The 26,290-nt window shown below is 34.3% G+C and overlaps 1 protein-coding gene and 1 pseudogene across 2 annotated transcripts in view; one reads left to right on the top strand and one right to left on the bottom strand.

Moving 5' to 3' along the window:
• Positions 1–4,390: 4,390 nt before the first annotated feature.
• On the bottom strand, positions 4,391–8,495 carry LOC148947168 (uncharacterized; annotated as a pseudogene).
• Positions 8,496–9,925: 1,430 nt separating this feature from the next.
• LOC148947167 (zwei Ig domain protein zig-8-like) overlaps positions 9,926–26,290 on the top strand; it is a 326,989-nt gene continuing 310,624 nt past the window's right edge. For both annotated transcript variants that reach the window (XM_089097298.1, XM_089097297.1), the window contains exon 1: positions 9,926–10,083. In XM_089097298.1, the coding sequence (XP_088953424.1) occupies positions 10,042–10,083 (42 nt within the window). In that variant the 5' untranslated portion in view covers positions 9,926–10,041. The remainder of the gene's footprint in view (positions 10,084–26,290) is intronic.

Genomic DNA, 26,290 nt, shown 5'->3' with positions numbered 1-26,290 from the left:
AAAAAACAGGGGAGAAACAAAAATTAAACAAATACATAAAAAATAAAAACATTTTCAGCATGATAATTTCAAATCTTTAAGAGACTTGACGCAAGAAAAAAAAAGAAAAAAAAATAAAAAAACAAAAAAAATAAACAAGAAAAAAAATTATAAAATACAATGATCCACATAAAAAAAGAAGAGAGAAAAAAAAAATCAAAAAATCAAAAACTAAACAGGGGACTACCAAGCAATCAATTTATTCCACGTGGACTATCCTATGATCAATCAATCAATCAATTTATTCAACCAATAAATTTACGACAAAAAAACTTCAATATAGAACGTGAGGTTCTATGGCCAGGAAAAAACAGGGGAAAAACAGAAATAGCATAAATAAAAAAAAAAGTATTTTCAATATAATACATTTCAACCTTTTCAAAGACTCAACACACACACACACAAAACAAAGCAAAGAAGAGAAAAAAAACTTAATTAAAAGAACCAAACAAAAAGCGATTTTTATGAGACCCTCCCCCTCCCACCCCCAAACAAAAAAAAAGATGTAGGACAATCCAATAAATTAAACCAAATTCCAAAAGTATATTTGAAACCAAGCCACAAAAAATATTTGACAAACTCACTACCCCTCACAACAAAGGTTTCCAACCCAGGCTAGGGTTGGGACATATCGTTTCTTAGGTCTACTGAGAGAGCCCCTTGAAAGCTGGATGTTAGTTAACTCAGGGCACGCCAGAGAAATACGGGAAAAAATTAAAAAACTTGACTTAGCAACATATCAGGCAAGGAAATTTGCATTAAACCAAATAACGACTCTCTCAAAAAAGTCAACTAATTTGGGAAGCATCTCAGACTCAGTTCCTACTACAGTACCAATGGTACTGTCATTAGCAAAAGCAACGAGAGTGTCCTAATCCTGCGAAAACGATGAATTTTTTTTAGCATTGAAAGATACAGGATGACACAGACGACAGCTGACTGTAGGTTTTTGATTCTTAACCGCAACTATAAGGTCATTAACATAAATTAAAAACAGAAACGGTCCGAATCTCATGGATTAAAGAGTCAAAAGCCTTACGGACATCTAGGAATATAGCTGCAGGAATCAAACCAGAGTCAAGCGCGGTGTGAAGAAAATTTAAAAGATTTACACACGCATGCTCCGTAGAATGTTTAGCTTGGAAGCCAAACTAAAAATCATGAAAAAATCTTGTAGCCTCTAGAAAAGCAAGTAGACGGGAAAGCATGGTCTTTTCAAAAATTTTGCTAAAAACAGACAGCAAAGATATAGGTCGATAATTGGCTGGATCATTTCTTGGTCCACCTTTACATAAAACAATTACTCTAGCTCGCTTAAGAGAGATGGAGAAAATACCCTTTTTAAATGAAATATTTATAAGCTTTGTCAATGGAGAAATAATTGAAGGAAGAATGAATTTGACTACCATAGTTGAAATACAGTCTGGGCCAGACGACGAAGAACCCTTCAAGCTATTTCCAATCCTGGATACTTCAACAACAGAAGTAGGATATAACACCATCGATTTGAGACAAGGCGGACCAAGATAAGATTTGTAATCTGGTTTTGACTGTGAAGACCTGACTGAAGAAGCAGTGGTTTTCCCAATATTGGCAAAATATGATGTAAATGCTTCTTGAACAGATGAAATACCCTCAACAACCCTCAATAATTGAAGGAAGAATGAATTTAACTACCATAGTTGGAATACAGTCAGGGCCAGACGATGAAGAACCCTTCAAGCTATTTACAATCCTGGCTACTTCAACAACAGAAGTAGGATATAACACCGTCGATTTGAGACAATGCGGACCAAGATAAGATTTGTAATCTGGTTTTGACTGTGAAGACCTGACTGAAGAAGCAGTGGTTTTCCCAATATTGGCAAAATATGATGTAAATGCTTCTTGAACAGATGAAATACCCTCAACAACCCTCAATAATTGAAGGAAGAATGAATTTAACTACCATAGTTGGAATACAGTCAGGGCCAGACGACGAAAAACCCTTCAAGCTATTTACAATCCTGGCTACTTCAACAAAAGCAGCAGGATATAACACCATCGATTTGAGACAAGGCGAAACAAGATAAGATTTGTAATCTGGTTGTGATTGTGAAGACCTGACTGAAGAAGCAGTGGTTTTCCCAATATTGGCAAAATATGATGTAAATGCTTCTTGAACAGATGAAATACCCTCAACAACCCTCAATAATTGAAGGAAGAATGAATTTAACTACCATAGTTGGAATACAGTCAGGGCCAGACGACGAAAAACCCTTCAAGCTATTTACAATCCTGGCTACTTCAACAAAAGCAGCAGGATATAACACCATCGATTTGAGACAAGGCGAAACAAGATAAGATTTGTAATCTGGTTGTGATTGTGAAGACCTGACTGAAGAAGCAGTGGTTTTCCCAATATTGGCAAAATATGATGCAAATGCTTCTTGAACAGATGAAATACCCTCAACAACCCTCAATAAGTGAAGGAAGAATGAATTTAACTACCATAGTTGGAATACAGTCAGGGCCAGACGACGAAAAACCCTTCAAGCTATTTACAATCCTGGCTACTTCAACAAAAGCAGCAGGATATAACACCATCGATTTGAGACAAGGCGAAACAAGATAAGATTTTTAATCTGGTTGTGATTGTGAAGACCTGACTGAAGAAGCAGTGGTTTTCCCAATATTGGCAAAATATGATGTAAATGCTTCTTGAACCGATGAAATACCCTCAACAACCACATCACCAACTACAAGACTTTGAGGGATAGAAGGAGCCGGAGGAGAACGTTTGAAGACGGAATTGATCAATTGCCAAGTTTTAGAATATCTTTCCCACAATCCGAGAATTTTTTGGAATAATAAAGGAATTTAGCCTTCCGGCATAAAGAATTGAAAACATTTTCCTGCAGAGTTTTAACTGCTGAAGACGTGCAGTATTCAAAGACGGCTTTGCTGACTTAAAAGCTTTCCAAAGATTATTATTTCTTCTCCAACTCTTTAGAAGACCAGGGGTAATCCATGGGTTAAGAGGAATAGATCTTTTTGACCTAGAAGTAGAGGGTGACAGAGCACATACGTCAAATATAGACTCCTTTACTGACTCATAAAAGGAATCAAACTTTGAACAAAAGTCATTATCCTCACCAAAAATATTCCATGTCCTCTTAGCTAAATGGGATCTAAGGCGGATCAATTCATTCAAACCAAACCTAAAAGAAGCTGAAGCAGATGCTGGAGTGTCCCTATTCAATGTTTTTTCAAGGTTAAAACTGGAAAATACAGGAAAAGGGTCTGAAATATCACTCACTACAACATAATTCCGAACCAAATTAAGAGACGAAAAAATATTATCAATTAAAGACGCTGGCGTATCAGTTACACGTGTCAGAATACAGGTTGCTGGTAGAACCCCAGCAGCGAGCATATCTGAGAAAAAATCCATCGTAGTAGAAGAAGCCATGTCAATTAGATTTAAGCTAAAGTCTCCCATTATTACAAGTTCACATGGACGTCTGCCTATTAAATCCTAGACCTCATCAAGGACCTGAAGAAAAGAAGGGACGGATCCACTGAGAGATCTATAAACATTACCAATTATCAAAACCTTATTTTTTAATTTAATTTCAATAAACGTGAATACAAAAACCTCTTCGTCATTCCGTGACAGATCGCTTAGAACAGTATAGGGGAAAATGTCAGAAATATACATTACTAGTCCACCCTTTGCCATCCTTCTGCGATTTAGTCGCTCCATTCTGCAACCAGGTATATCTAAAAGCATTCCATTGCTAGAATTAAGAAAAGTCTCAAAGAATCCGATAACATCGGGTCGCCCATCAAAAACTATCTGCCTCAACTGATCAATCGATGAGCATAGACCCTGAGTATTAAGTCGAAGGACCGAAAAATGATCATCTCGTCTAGTAGCCCACATTAAATCAGAAACATACTTACTATTAATTGACTGGGAAATATTTAGGGAATTTCTTTTAAATTGACCAATTGAATTATTAACAATACGAAAAACATCTAAGGGTTTCTTTGTAATTGAAGTAAACGCCCATCACGGGAGTAAAAATCCCCAGAGTCTGAGTTAGAAAAATTCATATAACTTAAGGAAACTATGTATCAAACCTGCACCGCAACACACACAGAATAAAATAAATAAAAAAAATATCTAAGAGGCTATAGATAAAAAAAAATAAAAATAAATAAATAAATAAAATCACAGCAATCATACCAATACTGCAATATACTAAACATACCTAAAAAAAAACACACACACACACACAAAATAGCTTATTTTCAAAAAAGAAAGAAAAAAAAACGAAAACAAACAGACAAATTATAACTTCTAATACTAAATGCAATCAGCAATAGACCGTATTTTCTTTATTGCTGACCCTACACTAGGCTTTGCCAATATCTGACCCTGATCTGACCACGCATTATGCGGACCGTAAATCTCTTTAGCCGCATTCAAAATGTCCTTGCGTCGCTTTGCTAGAGAATCCGATATAAAAATTCCAGTAGATGCAAATCTAGATTTTGCTTTAAATACTTTTCGGGCTACATCTTTGCTAGAAAATTTAACAATGATCGGAGCAACTCTAGTAGAACTTTCTTCATACTGCGGGATCTAATTATTCAGGCAGCGATAGTAAACATTGATCAGAACAGAAGGCAAGAGTTCGGTTAGGGACATTTTGCTGTTCAGAATTTGAAGTATTGCCCTGCAATTTTTCACACTTGATAACTGTTTGACCCCATGAAATACAAGGCTGTCGAGTAGGGACTCCTGATCAAAATCATCCAACTTTGTTTCAATTCGAATGATTCTGTCCTCAAGGTTCTCAATTTGAGTTCTCAGACCCTTTAAAGCCTGTTCAATTTTCGCAAACTTCAGATTAAACTTGAGTGTGATTGCATCATAAACCTGGCTGATTATTAGTTCAGCAGGCTCTTTGATTGGCCTTGAATCATTAAACTTTTATAGTCACTTTCTGCGTAATATTTTCAAGCAAATCACTTTTTGTCTTCTCTAGCTGGGCTGCAGTAGCAACTAATTGCTCATAAATTGGGGCAACGCTGGAATAAACCAAGGTGGACCCTACTTTACCTCTAGTTTTCAGGGCTAAAAGTGTCTTCGAAAGAATCTGATAAATTTCAGGAGTATTTGCAAGCTCGGCAAATGCTTTTTTAACAGCAGGTGTAGATGAATCAGTCGTGTTAGGGTCGTATTTTTGAAGATTCGCATCAATGAGCCTGAATTCATCGTGACTTCCGTAGCAAAAAACGAGTTATGTAGGCTTTCCCTTTTGAGTCCTTTAAATTCTGAATATCTCTTACTGGCCAAAGGGGATAGTTCTTGAATTTAGCCAGCGCAACATCAAACTGCTCGAAACGCTGCATAATTATTATAAATTTGATTAGAATGAGTCGATAAACAAGACAAAAAGATATATCTTTGAGTGAGGGCCGAGCCTCACTAATGCATCCGAGTGGATTTCAAATCCAACCTGTGTGAAGTTGGTCCACCTGCCTTTACTGCACGGTACTATACAGTGCACGTTAACGCACAGGCCTTAAAACTGCCAATTTTACACTAAAATAGTCCTTCGAAATAAGATAATCCAATCAAATACAGTCAATAATAATCCAAAAATCTAAGTTATCAGCTATCTATACAATAAACAGCTTATCCAAATGATTTATCGTGATCAAAGTATAAACACATACTGAACAAGTACTGACAAAACTCTCCTAAAGTGACCTCGCGTACCTCAGTGCCTCTAGAGGGTAAATGTTGTACTACTTAATCGCTCCGAGCCAATAAATTAAATTTAATACAGCTTTTACGGAACAAGTATGATCACCTACGGAACTTGTGATTTACTCGCCAGGTTTGCATAGGTATGGAATCGTCTCCGGAGACGCGGAAAAGGGTCAGTTTTTTTGTGTGGAGAGGATAGGTTTTGTCAGTACTTGTTCAGTATGTGTTTATACTTTGATCGTGACGCACTCAATCGCAATTGCGCAATATAACAAAGCATAAAAGTTAATCCGATTGACTTCAAAAACTAGTACTTTCCAGTTCAGAGACTGAATTGGCATGTAGAGGGGGATACTACTGCTACACTACTGCGATTACGACTACTACTGAGACTATTACTACTACTATTACTACTACTAATTCTACTACAACTAAATACTACGATTACTACTATTACGGCTGCAGTTACTATGACTACTACGACTATTACGACTAGTACTGCTACAACTATTACTACTACGACTGCTACTACTACTACTTCTACTGCTATGACTACTACTGCTACCACTACTACTACAAATAATACTGCTAAAACTAATGTGACTACTACTACTTCTACAACGACTCCCACTGCCACTATTACCACTACTAAGACCACTACTACTCCTACAACAAATATTGCTATTACAATAACTCCTGCTACAACTACTATGATACATGCTACTTCTACTGCTGCTAATACTACTCCTACTCTAATTTTGCTAAGACAACTACAACTACTACTACTTGTACCTTTACAACTACTATTGCTACAATCACAGCTACTAAGACTATTACTGATGCAACTACTACAGAGCTGAAACATTCAAGGCACGTTGAGGGGTATGTTGAACGAACCAAAAGACTTACTACTGCAACTACCACTACTACAACTTTACAACTATTACTACTATAACTACACCGACTGTTATTACCAAGATTACTCAAACTACACATACCACTAGTATTACTACGACTTCGACTGTTACTACCACGACTGCCACCACAACTACTACTATACAACTACTACAACTTACAACTATTACAGCTATTACTACTATAACCACTACGGCTACCAATACTACGGCTACCTCTGCTATAACTAATATTAATACGACTATTACTACTGCAACTACTACTGCTTTCAGGGGGACGACTACTACTGTGTGGACCATTGCTACTACGAACACTACTACTTCGAAACTGCGACTAATACTACCATGACTACTACTGCCACTGCGACTGCCACTACTAATAGGCCTACTGCTACAATTTACGGCAACTACTACGATTACTATTACTATTACTAGGACAACTACTATCAGGACTACTACTAACACGACTATTGCTAGAATGACTACTACTACTACGACTGCTACTAATGCCACTACGGCAATTTTTTTTTCACTTTGTCAATTAAAAACAAACAGAAATTAATTCTAAAAAAAAAAATTCACAAAAGCAGCTTTTAAAGAAAAGTAAAGAGTAACACTAGGCCTACGACGAGCAGAAATAAAGTCAAATAGTATTTCAAACGGAAAACGATCTTAAATTAATATCAATCAGTAAATAAACGAAATCCAAAACGAATAGAAATTACAGTAAATAACTAAATCAAACTTAAAACGAAAAGGAACTGCCGCGAACAAGACCGTCATTTGGGCTTTACAAGCAAAGAAGCAATGATATCACTTATTGACATCGGTGGCAATATCTCAGTCATGCCTTGAAAGGGGAGCCTTAGAACTCCCAAGAAAACCTACCAGTGGTAACTTTTGGGATCGAGGGTGAGAGGTTGTCCTAAGAGCACCCCACGCCACACGTAACATTCAGATCTCCACTCTCTTAAGAGTGTGGGAAGATGTGCAAACAGTAGCAGGGAAAAACGAACACTGAAGACTCCTTGTCGATGCCCTTGGTGCTCCTCTAGGCACAGGATTGTGTAAGGCAGTGGTTTCCAATATGTTATTTGCGCACCCCCAGGTGTACCCAGAAGCTTATGAGGAGGTACGCGAAAAATATTGGTAATGGCGTAATCAATACATCTTGGCAGAATTGCCACGGAGGTTGCGTTTATAATATTTAGTTACGTTTTAAATCAAAAGTTAGTTTTCATATTAAGTTCCAACAGTGCATTTACGTTATGTTTTTGAATTAACAACAGATTACCCATGTCTATTTTTCCCATGAAAAAATCAAGTGTTTCCGGTTTAGTTATACTATAATGAGTATGGCCATTCATTCACACTACCATCGGGGTATAGGATTGCTCAATAATTAGGACCAGAAATCCCCCCCCCCCCTTCGAAATGTTTGTCCGGCTCGTAAAAACGTAATAAAAATGAGTATGAAAAAATTTTTGATGTACCTTATAAAAGTTCTTTTTGTAAAACCCCCATAAAAAATCTAAATGTACCCCCCCCCCCCCGAAAAAATCATGGATACGACCCTGCCTGTGTTGCTCACTCCCAGAGTAAGTAAGGGAAGCATTCTCATTCGTGAGGTTAATATTTGCAGTGGTGATAAAGCAAACAAATTTCGTAGTCAATAGCTCATTATCTCGTTCGTTTTGAAGTTGGAATTGCCAAATTGCTTAATTATACTGGTTTACAGCAACTTACTTACAAAAACCTGGTTGTAATTTTTCATTCATATTTAAATATCTGCAAGTAAAAATGTTCCACCACGTCTCAATTTTTTTTTATCATGGTTGCAGTGGTAGCTTTAAGTTTGTAATGAACGAACCACGGCTCATAGTAATCAATAATTAAAAAATGTATTTTAATAAAAACTGGATAGTGAGAAAATAAATTTAATTTGTTGCTGAACCAGGACTGGTAACTCGATTAATCTTAATTAAAAAATGCTATTCCAAAATAATAACAAAGGTATTCGTTCAAGCAAACAACTTGTCAGCCTCACATAAAGAGGCATTAGTTCAAATTTTAACAGATTCTTTTCTGCGTTCCGAGTAGGCTATAAACGTGTAAATATTGCTGAGTTCTGGGCAGAACATCGAAAAAACATTATAGCATCGGTGATAGAGCCCTGAAGTTTTTGTTGCCTTTCCAAAGCTCAGTACTTGTTGAGAGGTCATCTTCATCTTTTGCATTTATCAAGAACAAGCATAGAAATAAACTTCATGCAGCTCCAGATTAAGGTTCTACCCGTCATCATTTGGTCCAGATTTTAAAAAGCTCAGCTCGATTCTCAACTCAAGGATCTCATTAAGAAGTATTAATTTTTGTGCTCATAAATATAAGCAGTTGTCTGTTCATGAATGTTCGTGCTGAATTGTTCAGAAGATGACATTACAAAATGTTACTTTAGACTGAAGATATGTTAAAAATTGTGTCCAAGTTAGGTTCATTATTGTTTTACGACTTATAACAATAACTTACACAATGTTTTTGTTCTTATAATTTTGTTTAGAAAATGATTTAGTTAGATTTGGTTTTATTTTCTAACATTATGAATTACTTATTGGTGCCTTAAAAGCTTAGTCTTTAGTAAGTTGACGAAGAAAATACAACTTTGTCTTAAAAATATTATAGATGCTTAATAGTGTTACATGGGAGAGGGTTCTCATGATGAAAATCTTTTCTAAGGAATAAAGGATTTTAAAAAGGCTGGAGACCACTAGTCTAAGGTAAGGAGCATACAACGAACCTCTAAGTTTCCAAATCTTTGAATCATTAACTCTCTATTTTATTTTCAAAGATATGAATAAAAAAAATTATACTGATTGATTAATTAAGCTTTTAATATAATAGTATTAATAACAGTAAGATCCGCTATACCTGCCAATATTTTCTTTTTGGGAGGGGACTCGTATTTTTAAGATGGTAAAACTGCTTACAAGAAACTAATAGAAAATAATTTCACAAAAACTATTCTTATAGTTCTTCATAAAGACAGTTGATGACATGCAACAAAAATACGTGTTCCCCACGAACAGTTATCTTGGTACATTTAGGAAAGCAGAAACGGTTCAATCCTGGCGCAATGCTGTTTCTTCCCTAGAAAATTTCCATAGGAAAGTTAGTTTCTTTAGGAATCCTTGATAGTAAATACGAGCGGATATTAAGTGGTACTTTTCCCAATGAAAAATGGATCTAAATGTGCCGTAGCCTTACACCTCATGTTGTACAGATAAATATAGCATTAAATGTGTTAGTATAGGGATATTATTGTGCATTATGAAAACACAAACGGATGGAAAAAGATTCGGAACAAGACCTGTAAGTATTTTCATAGGAATAGCAATGGGAGGGACGCATTCCAGGAAGTTTGGAAATTTAAGTAATTTTGCTTAGGCTGTCCGATCCTAATAAAAATCCGAATTTTTTATGAGCTTTCTTTGTCTTTCTTTTCCAAAATGTCAAATAAAATATATAAATGTCTTAATCTTCAGTAAATCTCTCAGACTTGAATTTTCGATTTATAAAAAAAACTACACATAACGATAGATATTTGCATTTCTCTTCCAACCACCTCCTTGCGTAAAAAGAGGAGTAGTTATATCATGAGTTGATCGTCTAAAAAGAATTTGTTCAAAAGCTCATATATTCCCGGAATTGAATTATCTGAAGGACATTGTGTTTTGCAATGGATATCCCATCAAGTTACTGGAATCCATCATAGAAAATAAACAAAAAAGTCAGAAAAGGATTAATCATCTCCACAACCTCCAATAGATATCATCTTTTTAGTGGGTGATGAGAAAGTTTTTACTCTTTTATCCTATTTACCCAAATTAAGTGACAATTCAATTCAATTCGATTTCAATTTATTAAAAAAAATAAAAAAAAATAAAAAATAAATTCAGAACTTTAGACAAACTGCAAAGAATTCTAAAAGAACGTAACTTAAATATCACCTTCAAAAATTCTAATAAAACTCAGAGCTATTTAAACAACGGCAAAGATAAAACGAGCCCCATTTGTGGCAGTGGTGTTTATAGGGTTCCCTGTTCTTGCGGCTGTTTCTATGTTTGAAGAACCCACCAGCAATTGGGGGAGAGGTTGTTGGAACCTAGATCGTCAATCGACAAAGCGATGGAGTTACGCCAAAGGCCTGAGACTTTTGATTCCGCCTGGGCTTAACATGTGTATGACGATCCACACCTTTCCATTTTATTTGACAACACCTCCATTATTGCCCCCGTTAAAGGCCTCATGCAAGTTTTGAGGAAGGTAGTTGAGATAAAAAGTACATTCACCAAAAGGTAGCTCTCAATAGAGACACTTGAGAAACCTACTTAAGCCCCATTTATACTGAACTAATTAATTTTGATCATATTTAATTAAATCAACAAAATTATATTTTGCAACCTCACCTAATCTGTGATGGTGTCTTACCTGGGAAGGGTTTAATTTTTAAAATGCTCCGTATAAAATTAAAAAATTGAATTACCATTTAGTACTGTATTTTTATTCAGTTACCCTTTCACCGTTACATGGAAAGGGTTGTCAAATTTTAGTTGTGCTTTACTTTAAGGTTTGATTTTTTATATTATTCTTGTATTTTTATTAGTAATTTTTATTTTATTATCGTGCACTGAGGACGGTCAAGCGGAGGTCACTGCATTATAGTCTACATTTTTCACTGGCTCCTATAATCCTCGTTTTTCTATTCTTTTCTATTTTTTTCGTTTTGTCAAATAAAATAATTTTTATATTATTGACCCCCCCCCAACCCCCGAGACAAAATTTCTGGGGAAATACATGGATAAATATTGGGAAAAGATCAAATTGCAAGTCAGACTGATTTAATTTAAGGAATTTTCAGGAAATCTTTGATAGTAGTTATTAACGGGTGCGATGTGCTAATTTCCCCAATGATATATAGATTTAAATGTACCATAGACTTATACCTCAAGCTATGTGAATAAGTATACTTTTAAACGTATTTATACACTGACATTATGTGAAGCATGAAGACAGAACGGGATGGGAAAAAATGCTGTACAAATCTTTTAAACATTTTCATTGATTTTGGTAATTTATGCCGTGTTTCAAGTAGAACGGAGATGGTGGAGCTCAAATAAAAAAAGTTGGAAAATTATAAGTATTTGTTTTTTTTTAAGATGTACAAGGATAAAATACAAATTTCTAATAGAGATTATCCCTTTTTCTAAATTTTCAAACTCCCTTGCAATAACACAGAAAACAATTTTTTAAAATTCAAGAATTTCTAAGATACTGAAAGAATAATAAAATTGGGATAAATAGTAAAAAAAAGAAGTATCTTAGATGATTAATTGCTTTAAAAAAAGTGACTGTTGAGATTTAGAAAATCAATAAGAAAAGGGAAAAAAAGATTTGAGAAGGGAAACATATTAATAAAATGGCAAAAACGCAAATCAGTAAAAGAAGCATTGAAAGGAGAAAGACCTTTTTCCTTTTAAATATGTTGTAAAATTCCAAGGGACCTACCTAAAGGTACTTTTGGGTATAGGCTTTAGTGACTGAATATCAAAGAATAAGCTATATGACAAATGTGCTTCATTCCAATTTCCTAAGACAAAAATGAAAGACTTGTTGAGACTACCAGGCCACACCTTATTGATGAAGGATAAACGGTGACACCAATTGAGGGGAGGGCAGTGGGATTTTGGTCCGCCTAGACTCCCTTAAATTTTGATAAAAACCCTTTTTTCCTTTGTTTTCATTAAGAAAATCCCCTAGTATTCTCATTGGAAATTTTAAAAATTACAAAACCCTGCCTAGATTTTGAAAAATACATTATGCCCCTCCTAATTTTTGTAAACTGACGCCAATGAGGTGGCCGAAAATATTGTCTTTTTGGTATCCAGCTTGGGTAACACAAGTACAGGACACATTTAAATGGAAAGAAAGGAGATCACAAGGGTATATTTAAATGTAGTACTACTTCCTGGTAGGGATTCAAGAGTGAATATCCAAAAATAATTGGGTAGAGAAAGAGCTCGTGTAGCAAGCATGACCCTCCGGCGTCTTGGTGCTGCGATAAGTTGTTAGTGATAACTACATTTTTGTTGTAAAATTTTTTTAGCTGTAGTCAATGTTTCCTTGAAAAGTTAAAATTCTAATTTTAAATTTTAATGTTTGCCTTATTCTATTTGTGCTTCTTTTTTTATCTAATTCTACGAATGGTTTTCAGCCCTGAATTTTGAAGTCCAAATTTGAAGTAATTTTTTCAATTCACCCTTCTGCTAATGAGAAATACTGGTTATATTGTGTAAATACAGTAGTTCGGCTCACTTAGTCAGTTTTATCTAATGTCAAGACAATTTCTCCATTTTAAATATTTATCTCCTTGTTGGTATAGAAAGGCAATACAGATATGTCACTACCCACCCAACACACCATTCCAGTGAAAGATTGTAATTGAAGCTCCAAATTTGTATTCAGTTGTACATAATCATCGGACAATCTGAACCTCAATTGAGAGAGTTTCAAGGACGTGGCCTTTGAGAAGGAGCTTGGTGTTTTTCTTGACGGCAATAATAGCTCCTACTTTACTCCCCGCTTTTCGATATTGCCTGTTCATGTAAAATGATTAACAACTGGTGAATAGGATTTTCAATTTCAAACTCTCAGTTTAAGTTAAACATATAACATAACATTTTATAATAATCCTATAATAGAAAATTTAAGTTCAGACAGATATATTATACCTGTAGTTTCTTATTAATCTAAATTAGTGTTTGCTATTTTCGGTGTGTTGGGGTGGGGGGGGTAGGGATTCTATTAGCTCTATTTATGCCAAAATTTAAACGTCAATATTTCTCATTTCCCTATTTCTTAGAAATTTGTTAATGTCTTCTTGTTTCACCCGGGGGCTACCTTATCTGGTCGCCACGCTGACGGGATTCATGATCCTCTGGGAATGCTAAAAGCTAAGAAAGCTTAAGACTTGGCTAATAAACTAATTAGTTCAAAACGGTTCCTGAAGTTTTGTTTTCTAAGGAAATTAAATTAAAAAAAGAACTAGTTTTTAGACAGAAAGTAAGGAGCAACATTAAGGTTTGAAATGAACAGAAAATATTTCGTATATAGTATAATATTTCGTATATAGTATATAGTATAATATAAAGTAAGGAGCAACATTAAGGTTTGAAACGAACAGAGAATATTTCGTATATAGGGAGACTGCCCCTTCCTCAACCCCGACTCTTTATACTAAAGTTTTAAAGTTTTTTAAAACTACTTCTCATTCAAATAAAACGGCCCTTATGCTTGAGCAGTTTTCCTCGAAGAATTACGACAAAAAGTTAAACTTTAACGTAAAGATCGAGGGTTGGGGAAGGGGTAGTCCCCCTCATATACAGCTTTATTTCTATTTGTTTTAAGTATTAATGCTGTTTCTTACTTTCAGTCTCAATAACATGTTCTTTTTCCTTTAATTTCTGATAGTTCTTCGATTCCCTTCACCCTCCCCCCCGTTAAGAAATTCCGTGGAAAAACTACCCTCAAAGCATGCCTCCCAATGGAAGCCTCCTGCAAAAATTCTCCTCCCCCCCCTCCTTATGAAAAAAAATCTGTATATTTCTCAATAACAAATACTACATGTGAACAATGGGAAAATTGTGCAGCTTACTGCCCTTTTCCCAGAGACTCTATGGGGCCTAATCATCCCCAAGGGCATAGTTATTGGTCATTTGAACTGTGCTGAATCGAATGGCTGTCTTAAAATTTTGATCGTATGTCCTTGGGGAAAAAAGGAAGGCGTGGGCGTGGTGTTGATTGCTCTCCAATCTTTTTGTCAAACAGTTCGTGGTAACGAACAGTAAGTAGGGAGCGACCCGGATCAATGGTAACCGAAACTCTAAAAACGGAATTTTGATTCCGTTGAAACGGATTTTACGTCTTACCCATCAAAAGCTACCTGAAAAAATTTGGCTGATTTTAGAAAAAAGGGGGAAAGACCCCCTAAAAGTTATAGAGCCTTAATGAAAATCACACCATCGTATTCAGCGTATAAGAGAACCTTCTTGTAGAAGTTTCAAGCTCCTATCTGCAAAAATGTGGAATTTTGTATTTTTTGCCAGAAGAAAGATCATGGATGTATGTTTATTTGTTGTTTTTTTCCCAGGGGTGAACGTATCGACCCAGTGGTCCTAAAATATCGTGGGAGGGCTCATTGCCACGGAAATTAAAAGTTCTAGTGCCCTTTTTAAGTGACCAAAAAATGGAGGGCAACTAGGCCTCCTCCCACGCTCATTTTTTCCCAAATGCACCCGATCAAAATTTTTAGATATCTATTTTGTTCAGCATGGTCGAAAATATAATAACTATGTCTTTTAGGATGACTTAATCCCGCGAAGTCCTCGGGGGAAGGGCTGAAAGTTATGAACTTTACCCAATGTTAACATATAGTATTGGTTATTGGGAAGTATACAGACGTTTTCAGTTTTTTTTTTCTGGTAGGTGGGGGGTGGGGTGGGGGCTATATGGGAGGATCTTTCCATGAATGAAGTTTTTATGGGGGAAAGGACATTGCTATGAAGGGGGTGCCGGATTTCCTATCATTATTAAAGAAAAAGATCAGAAATTAAATAATAGAACAACCTTTTCAAAAGAAGGTAAGGAGCAACATCAAAACTTAAAACGAACAGAAAACATTACGTATATGATTGGGTTCACACCCGAGTCAATACCTCGCTGTTTAAGCCAAAGATTTTTTAGTACTTTCATAAGAGCTATTTATTCTAATTAACGGCCTTTGTGATTAAGGGTCATTTTTAAAGAATTGGAACAAAATTTGGACTTCAGGTTAAAGAGCAAGGTATTGACTAAGGGTCGAACCCCCTAATATACCTATTAAATATCTATGAATATAGAAGTTCGTTACATAAGTTAATTCGTAAGTTACGCATATTTATTACTGATAAAAACGTTCGTAAATATAATTAAACAAGTTTCGAGAAAGCCATTCAACCATATAAAAGTAAAATTAATATGCAAATTTTATTTTAATTATTCATGTACGGTGAGCCAAAATCAAAACCTGCATTAATTCAAAAACGTTCAAAAATTAAAAAAAAAGTTTTTTTTAACTGAAAGTAAGGAATGACGTTAAAACTTAAAACGAACAGAAATTATTCCGTATATGAAAGGGGCTGTCCCCTCCTCAACGCCTCGCTCTTTACGCTAAAGTTTGACTTTCTTACAACTTAATTTTTTTACACAATAAACAACTTTATCGTAAAGAGCGAGGCGTTGAGGAGGGGACATCCCCTTTCATATACGGAATAATTTCTGTTCGTTTTGAGTTTTAACGTCGTTCCTTACTTTCAGTTAAAAAAACTTGTTTTTTTTTATTTTATTTACTTAAAAGGCCAATATGAAGTTGGTTTTCGTTCGAGTGAGACCTCTCCAGATCTTCTAGGACCATTGGTTTGATACGATCATCCCTCGAAAAAAAAATCAACAACAAATAAACACGCATCCGTGATCTTTCCTCTGATAAAAATACAACATTTCACATTTTTGTAGATAGGAGCTTGGAACCTCTACAGTAAATCCAGTATTTAAAAAATGAAAAGGTAAACTCCTCAGCTACATACCCCGAACACTTTGATGTCTCATCACTACAGTGTATAAATCCCTACGTCTAGTTGGAGCAGTAGCTCTTGCATAAAAAAAGGAAAAAAAATAATCTTTAGGTAAGGTTCTGTCTTCATTATGGCTTTATCCAAGTCGGTTGGGTAAAAACATCATTTGCTTCCCAAGATTAAACTTTTCGTGAAAAAACACTTCAAATACGCAAACTTTAAGCTTTTATAAGTACCAATAGAGAATGGAGCGGCAAGCAAAAGTAAAAAAAGCAAGGGCGAATTTTCCTTGAAAAGCCGTAGTGAAGAGACGGCTTAATGGTGCTGTAAATATCGCGGCTTTTTGCAAAAAGGGTTTAAGTCCACTTTTTCTAAGGTTATAGGAGATGAAAATAAAAATAAAAACGCACAATAAAAAAAAATGTTTCTAAAAAATCAGAAGTTAAGAAGCTTGAAACTTTAAAGACTAATTCCTAGTTAACTTTTCGATCAGAATTCGCTGGAAATGTCCAATTGTTGCTGAGTTGTTCGTTACCTAGAAGATAAGGGACTTACGCTCTTTTTTACGCCCTTTTGGAACAATTTATAACTCGGTCAGAATTAAAGAGAAGCCCATTTTGAAAAGGCCAATCGATTCGAGCCGCATTCTTAGCTCTTTTTCAGAGCATGATGAACTTAGTCCCTTTTTGCAAAATACCACGGAATTATCATAATAGCAAACACCGTGGGAAAATCCTTAGAAACTATAAACATAAAACAATGTGAACTGTAAGGAAAACTATCTAAAACACTTTTGAAAGGAAAATCTATGCATGTTCATTATCAGGTAACTCATGTTAGTCAGCACATTGTAAAGCGTCACCCCTCTTCAATAGTAATTAATGTCAAAAGTTTGAGGGTTGGGTATTAAAGGATATTTTGACTTTTATCTCGAATTCAAAATTCTAACTCTCATCAATGTTTGGAGTCACATATCAGAACTGATTTCCATAAAAAAATGCTTATCGCCACTAATTAAGGAATTAGCTTCCAAGAAAAAACGACCAATCACTACTAACGCCTTTTGATAATTTTGTATTTCCGAGAATTACACTTTTTTATTTTAACCATTTGTAAACAAAAGATTGTACTGCTTTAAGCGGGAGAATTTGGTCATTCTTTTAAAGAGGAATAATTAAAGCTAAAACTAATTAAAGAACTTGGTATTATTTCTTATAAGAAAATCCTAAATCATTTGCGAAATTATAGATTGAAAGAATACCGTTGAGAGTTCCTATTTCAAACGTTTTTTTTTAGTTTTGTCCAAAAGTAAAAACAGAAAATTACCAAAAATTAAAATGGACGAATTTAAGATTGTAACTGAATTTTGCCTAGAAAGTATTTATTTTGTGTCACCATTGCAAGAATTTTTTGACTGCTCCAAAAATCACAAAATTTTCAAGTTAAAAAAAATATATCCATCAATTATGTCTTCTGAAAATAGAAAAACGTGTAACAAAAAACAAATAAACAAGACTGAGCTAAAAATCAAGACGCCAATAGCACTGTCATTTTAAACAGAACTTTAAACTGATATACGTCTTTCATATTTGCTCGTTACAAAATTTGGCAGGTGGTTTATTCACGAGAGTAGCTTTTCTTTCAAAACGAAAGTTTCTAATTTACAAAAAGTTTCAACAGCAATATTAGATATTCTAGTCCAAAATATGACTGTGACCTGCGCAGAATAAGAACTCTATTTGGCACCAGCGTCAATTCATCGTAGTATCAAGCCATCTAAGGCCAACAGAGCTGGACATGTTACTGATCTAACCCAATATTTAATCCCTCTCATGACGTTTTACTTCCTTTAAATCTTTTTTATGACCTTCTCCAGCAACATTTTCCAGATCAAAAGAAAGAGAACGATCAAAGATGAATCGAGCAGACATTAGCGCAATTTACTCTGAATAAGAGACTGACCTCCATACTTTCAATCTAGTCTAGAGTGTCTTTTGTAAAACTAGCCCTAAAGTGTCTTTTGTGTTTTACTGAAAAACAAAAAATAGATTGCCATAAAGTAACACTAGTCCTACCAATTAGACTGAAGCTAATTGGTTCTTAAGAAATTGTTTGAGCCAATGCGTTTTATACACATCAAAATTAAAGAAGTACACTGTGTCAGGGTTTAGAATGAAGTTCTTAAGAAATATCCTTTGGAAAAATTGTATCTCGAAGGAATGGCCCCAAGAAGTTATATCGGCTTGCACTGAGACATTAGTAATACATGGATCCAGATATTAGTAGTTTCACATGGCTACGAAAGATCAGACTCTAAGGAGCATTGCCAATTAAAATGGTCTATAATTTGCCAGCTAAAACCAATCAGCCAATTAGAAACAAGTTTATATACCTCTGGATGTTATGCGAACGTTATGATATCCCTTATGAATCCTGAATGCCTTCTGGCACCGGAATAGATGCCTTTAAGAATTCAAACTTGCTTCAACACTCGAACAATTTTTTGAAGAAGATTAAATCCAGTTAAACGGAATTTTTAGGATAAGGAATAGTTGCTTGAAGCAAATTGTGATCTTTCTAAAACTCTTTCCTAAATCTTGATAGTTCAAAAAGACTCATCGAAAGTGTAGTATGATTTTTAGTTTAAAGATTTTCAATTTATTCTAAATTGTAAATATTAGAACCCTTGCGGCAAATGAGGAAATTTATAAAATGTTGGAAACTATTACTTAACAATCACTCCTATATTATATAGCTTGTTGGATTGTTTTACAAAGCTTGATTCGGATCAAGAGTATTAAGCCATTAAGGGGAAGTTCAGCTATGAAGATCCTTTTTGATTTTTTTTTTTCTGCCCTTTCATAACCAAAAATTGAAGTCTTAATTATTTTTTTTAGTTTTAGAGAGAGCTGTTAAGGCCCCATAAAACAAATAAATAAAAACGCTCTTGATGCCTTGCAGCTCATTCAAATCCATACCATGAATAGCTTACGCGACATTGATGGCATTTTCTGTTTATGTTTAATAAGAAGTTTCTTAATCCCCTCTGCTTTACCATTCAAAATTAAAAGGGTGTAACAATACAAAAAAAAAAAAAAACAACATTACAATATTTCAATAAGACGTTCTAATTTCCACTGTCTTATCGAAGTATTATACCTGTTTTTCTATATTTTTATTCCGTCTTAATTGCACTTTGGATAAGAAGAGTATAAAAACTTAAAAAATTAATAAATAAAAAAGCTAAAACCAGGCAAAAGCTTGAACTGTCATGAAAAGTTAAAAAGACAATCTATTTTTCTTTTGTGTCTAAAGAATCGAACGTAGGCTATATGCAACACATAAATTGAGTGTCAAAAATATTTTTTTTTTGTATATTTCAGTTTTGTTAATCTACTTCAAAATTGTTTTCTCGTTGTAAGCGAAAAAACAAAAAACATGCAAAGATGATTTATTCCTCCGTTTTGATTAAACAGAATGTATTAGTTACGACAGTGTATCAGTTCTGTAAACACATTATACTTTTGGTTTGCTGCAGCAAAAGAAGCTTACTTTACTGTATTTCATATACATTCTCTGACTTTGTGCCTCTTCTTATTCGACACTAAAAATCTAAATATAGAAAACACTTTTGGGCTTTCTAAGGATTCCTGTAATACCTTGATGTTTCTCATTCAATCAGTAGAAATTGGATCAAAGACAGATTTAAAACATTGGAAAGCTTGAAATAAATAGTTTGAGATTGTTCTGAAAGATTTTGTCCCTGTGGAATTGTAAAACAGGTTCTTCAAGAAGGGCTCCTAAATTACTAGACATTGACGTTGATACTGCTAATTGTGACAATTAATACAGTGGTAGGTTAAATATAAATATGTTCAAGGGTCTCACAAAACCCTATATATAAGGTGCGATGCTTTGGCAAGACCCCAATCACCGATACCACCTATTGAGAGCGCTCTGGTGGCGGTTGGGGGGTCGCGCGTCGGCCAGTCTTATTACTTTTGTACGCACCCTGTAGGTGCACCATGTACTGACTTATTGACGACAAAAACCCTGCTTATTGGCTTTACCCTAAATGAACATCATGCAACTGTGCTTTTCCAAAGAAAAGGATTATTTATCTATCAGCTGATAGTTTGTATCAAACTCTGTGCTTCTAAAAATACACCCACGATTAAAATATAGACGATATTCATCAAATATTAAAACCTATCAATGAGGTAAGCCTATAAGGGCTTAAGTTCATCAGTAATCTTTTCAAGATTAGTCATAGAATTTACCTTGACAATATTGCCAAAGTTTTTCAAGGATTTTATGATATTACTCCAAAGAATAAAATAATATGGCACATAATTCTCACAAAACTCTGTAGAGTAAAACGGATCTAAGGGGGGGACGGTCTTCATCATTACCTTAACTTCTTGTGAGTATCTTTATGCTATGCCTTGGAAAGAGGGAGATTAGTTTGATTTAGAGTGGATTTGTTCAAATTGGCGGTTAAAATTTTCTCTAGTCTTGCATGGCACAAACACTATGTGCCATTTGTCGGTATTAATCCTTTTCTTATCCGCTATGCTTTTTATCCGCTTTGATAGTAACACGCAAAAGCTAAGAAACTTGACCGCCACGAATTGGTTTCTTAATTGCAGAACCGATTTAAAATATAAACAATTATACTTGAAAATCCTTAGTGGCCATCATTATTTTTATGGCCGTAAGTGGCCCTCAGAGGTGGCCTATTGCACAAGATTTACTGATGCACCTTATAATTACTTATTCTACTTTATTCAGGGTGAACTTATTGGTTATAAGATGAAACTTTGGGCTTGTACCTTAAGTTAGGAGCTAATGATATTAGTTAGTTCCTCTCTATTCTTTCCTAGGCTACAAATTAGGGCAACTAAGAAGTTTGACTGCCGTTAGAATTAATTACTGGCTGCTAAGTAGAATATTAAAATTTGTGTCAAAGTACGGATTCATCCATTAAGTGGCAATGCGAAAAATGCATTGAATGGAAGATTATTAAGGACCATGATAGGAAGGTATGAAAATCTGGTTGGGTAGAGTTTAATCGCCAAATTTTTCATTTTCAGGCAGAAGGCGAGAGAGAGAGAGTGAGAGAGAGAGAGAAAGAGAGACAGACAGATAGGGAGAGAGAGAGAGATAGACAGGACAGACAGGGGAAGAGAGAAAGACGAAGAAAAAGAGTCAAAGCATGAGAGATACAGAGACATAAAGGCGATAGGAATGGGGGAAAGAAACTAAAATTGTGAGGGAAGAAGGGTGAGAGAGAGAAAAAAAATTCTAAGGGATTACTTACTAGAGTAGACATTATTTGAAGAATGAAAGGCAACAACAAAACTCCTTGCAAGCCATGGCTATTGAGTAACAAGCAGCTGCGCAAAGAATAGCACTAACATGGTTAACGTAATATTTTAATGAAAAAACAAGTTTACATAGCGCACATAAAATGATATCATAATTTCTTACGCAGACCTGAATAGCATTTATTCAGCCAAGATTCTGGTAATATTTTTTAATTTTTATTTATTTTTCAAGGACATAAATTTAAACATATTTGAAATAATAAGGACTTATTTTTCTTGCTCAATGTACAGAAAGAAGTTCTGATGCAAAATTCCATGGCTTTTTGGACAAAAAAAGGTCTAATCGAGTTTACTAGGGCACATGTTCAATGGTGTCAATTTTCTCAATTGGTCTTGGCATGGGAGTAACACATCTTACAATGGCTGTAATTCACTACATATTCAAAAAAATATATTTGATTTAATTGTATTATAAAATATGTTCCCTCCTTTCTAGCTATCACTAGCAATAACAGTAGCCTTGGTTATGGCTGAGCTTACCCTGTTTGTTTTAAGTGGAAAACAAGATTTTAATTAAATCAGGAAAATTCTCACATTTTTAAAGACTGCATTTATCTCCTTTTTTTGGAGCCAAAAACGGACAGAACTCAGGAAAACAAACTTTGATATAAATCTTCATAATTCTAGTATTTTCTTACAATTTCCTTTTCCTTGAAAACAAAGAGTCTTTTTTCTAATTGATGGAATACTTTCTCCAATGGGATAGAATAAATATCATCCTAGCTTTTGCTAAATTACTGTAAATCCTTCAAGCGTTAAGTAAAAAAAAACCTTTTCTTATAAAATAAAAGTAAAGAGTGACATTAAGACTCAAAATAAATAAAAATTACCCTGTATATAAAGGGTCTGTCATCACCCTCCACATTTTACACCACGGTTGAGAACAATTTTTTTCTGTCCAATTAACAAAACAAACAAATGATTTGCGAATTTGGCCAATATGAGCCAGTGATATTTTTGGGGGAAATAATATTGTCTTAGTGCTCAGCTGAAAGTATTAAAGGGTTTAGAAATGTAGTTCGTTGATGATCACAAGTGTTTCATTTACCAAATGTCTCTAAACAAATATGGGATGAAAATTTTACTGTTTTTAACAAACTCCAGTAAGTAAGCCTTTCCATTTTCGAGGTACTGTAAAAACACATTAATCATTTGAAACTATGATGTTCAGTTGGGCATTAGTTCTTCAAGGATTTGGAAACGGGTGAAACTTAACTGCAAATTCAAGGGTGAAAAACCTTGAAAATGTAAGGAGGATCAGGATAATTCTGATTTTTTTATGAATACACAAGAAAAATGATATTTTTCAAAATCGCGGGGTTTCTTTTATGAAAATCACAAACAATTTAAGTATAGGAGGGTTTTATTCTCCCCCTGCCACCTCCCAATTCACGCTCCTGCGTGTAGTGTAAGTGGTTGATTAGGACAAAAGCCTTGTGGTTTAGCCGTACTGAATAATTTTGTTCGCTAATAAGTCTTTTTTTTGCTCTTTACTCTCCCAAAAAAGCTTCTTTTATATTTTTTTTTGTTCAGGGTAATTCAGGGAGTTTATCTCCAGGAGCATAGTTCTAAACATCTCAATGTTTCTCGTGTGAATATATATTGTGGCTTCCAATCTTAATTACCAGGATAGGGCATCGGCTGAAAAGGGCTATGAGGGTGCCATGTTATCCCTTTGCGGTAAATGAAAGTTCACATAGGGATAAAATCCTTTTAATAGACAGTGATGATGATAACAGTGATAGAAATTCACAAAAAAAAAGATATTTCGGTCACATATGCAGTAACCGTCATCAGCAGTAGAAGAAAAAATGAAAGGACCAAACCGAAAAATATGCCATCTATAGTCTGTTGTAAATGAATTGGCCGACAACTCATTTTCTCTGTTTGGCATTTTACCACTTAACTCTTTAGTGTAATTGAAAAAAACAACAAGTTTTTCCAAAAATTAAAGAGTGACGTTAACATTTGAAAGGAACAGAAAACATTCCGTATATGAGGGGGCTTTACCCGCATCTCCCCCGCTCTTTACGTTAAAGTTTTATAGTGCTTTAAAGGTGCTTTTAATTCCAATTAAATGGTCCTTGTGTTTGAATAGTCTTTCTTAAAGAATTGTGACAAAAAGTCAAACTTTAGTGAAAAAAGCGAGGGGTCGTTTAAATTTTAAGGTTGCTTTTTAATTTTATCCGAAAAAACTTGTTTTTGGTTTAATTGCTGTTCATCTTTAGTAGCATACCCGGAATCACCCTAAATGTGAGGAGAGCCACAGTAGTTATCTAAGTACCATTTCTACCAGACATATAGCAAATACCATGTTATTCTAACAGACATATAGGAAATATCATGTTATTCTACAGGAGCATTACACTCTTTGCCAGGGGATTTACGCAATTTCAAAGTTCAATGTCTTTTTTGGTGATAAACCCAAACCGTCACGTCTTGTTTCGTTGTTATGCAATTATTCTTTGTATATATTCAGATTTCAAATACACTCTTTGCCAGGGAATGACGCAATTTCAAAGTTCAATGTCTTTTTTTTAGTGATAAACCAAAACCGGTGTGTCTTTTTTAGTTGCCAATTATTTTTTGTATATATTCAGGTTTCAAATTAGATTCCTCAACAGTTTATTGAACATAACACAACTGACATTTTTTGTAAGCATTTACATAGAAAATGGATAATTCAAAGCAATTTCTGGTGAGTAAAAATTTTCTCATTATTATAATAAATTTTTTTTGCGAAGAGGTATTAGCGTAAAGGTATTGCGATGGTTAAGAATGTCTCACGGGTAATTAAAGAATGGGGTGCTTACATCAGATACTTAATAGATTTGACGCATACAAGAGACATTGCTAGACAGCAGGAGCTTAGGACAAAAGCGGTGACAATTAAGAGATAGAGATTATTTACACCCTGGTTTTTGAAAAACAACTTTTTGTTGTATTTTACTTTTAAAAAATTTCAATATTCGAAACTAGCTTCAGCAGAAGCTTAGGATAGTAAGGGTGACATTTGACATATAAGTAGCAATTGCCCCCTATATTTTAAAAATGCATTTTTGTTTCATTTATAATTTTAAAAAATAAAAATTTCAATATTTGAACCTAGGTACAGCAGGAGCTTTGGATAGTAGGGGTTACACGTGAGATATAAGAAGCAATTGCCCACTATATATGAAAAATACAATTTTGTGGCATTTATACTTTATAAAAATAAAAAGTTCAATATTTGAAGTTAGGCTCAGCAGGATCTTAGGATAGCAATGGTGAAAATTGATATATAAGGAGCAAGTGCCCCACATATTTGAAAAAACATTTTTATTTGATTTATACTTTAATTAAATAAAAATTTAAATATTAGAACCTAGCTTCAGCAGCAGCTTAGGATAGTAGTGGTGACAATTGAGATATAAGGAGCAATTGCCCCCTATATTTGAAAAATACCTTTTTTTGGCATTTATACTTTTAAAAAATAAAAACTTCAATATTCGAAGCTAGGTTCAGGAGGATCTTAGGATATTAGTGTTGACAATTGAGATATTAGGAGCAATTGACCCCTATTTTTCAAAAAATACATTTTTGTTGCATTTATACTTTAAAAAAATAAAAATTTCTATATTCAAAACTAGATACATCAGGAGCTTAGGTTAGTAGTGGTGACAATTGAGATATAAGGAGCAATTTCACCCTATTATTGAAAAAATAACTTTTTGTGGGATTTATACTTTTTAAAAAATTCAAAGTTCAATATTCGAAGCTAACTTCAGCAGGAGGTTAGGATAGTAGTGATGAAAATTTAGATATAAGGAGCAATTGCCCCCTATTTTTGAAAAAATACCTTTTTTGTGGCATTTATACTTTTAAAAAAATCAAAGTTCAATATTCGAATATAGCTACAGCAGGAGATTAGGAGAGTAGTGGTGACAATTGAGATATAAGGAGCAATTGACCCCTATTTTTTAAAAAATACCTTTTTTGTGGAATTTATTCTTTTAAAGAAATACAAAGTTCAATATCCGAAGCTAGCTTCAGCAGGATCTTAGGATAGTAGTGCTGACAATTGAGATATAAGGAGCAATTGCCCCATATTTTTGAAAAAATACTTTTTTTTTCAATTAAACTTTTAAAAAAATACAAAGTTCAATATTCGAATCTAGATCCAACAGGAGATTAGGATAGTAGTGATGACAATTGAGATATAAGGAGCAATTGCCCCCTATTTTTGAAAAAATATCTTTTTTTGGGATTTATACTTTTAAAAAAATACAAAGTACAATATTCTAATCTAACTTCAGCAGGAGCTTAGGATAGTAGTGATGACAAGTGTGATATAAGGAGCAATTGCCCCCTCTTTTTGAAAAAATACCTTTTTGTTGTCAATTATTATTTTAAAAAAATACAAAGTTCAATATTCTAAGATAGCTTCAGCTGGAGCTTAGGATAGTAGTGGTGACAATTGAGATATAAGGAGCAATTGTCCCCTATTTTTGAAAAAAATACCTTTTTTGTGGCATTTATACT

Source organism: Artemia sp. Qi Xiang Cuo, chromosome 11 (assembly GCF_049724085.1).
Source record: "Artemia sp. Qi Xiang Cuo chromosome 11, ASM4972408v1, whole genome shotgun sequence".
In the NCBI taxonomy this organism is placed as follows: domain Eukaryota; kingdom Metazoa; phylum Arthropoda; class Branchiopoda; order Anostraca; family Artemiidae; genus Artemia; species Artemia sp. Qi Xiang Cuo.
Note: the sequence above shows the minus strand (reverse complement) of the source record. Positions and strands in the feature narration are given on the sequence as shown.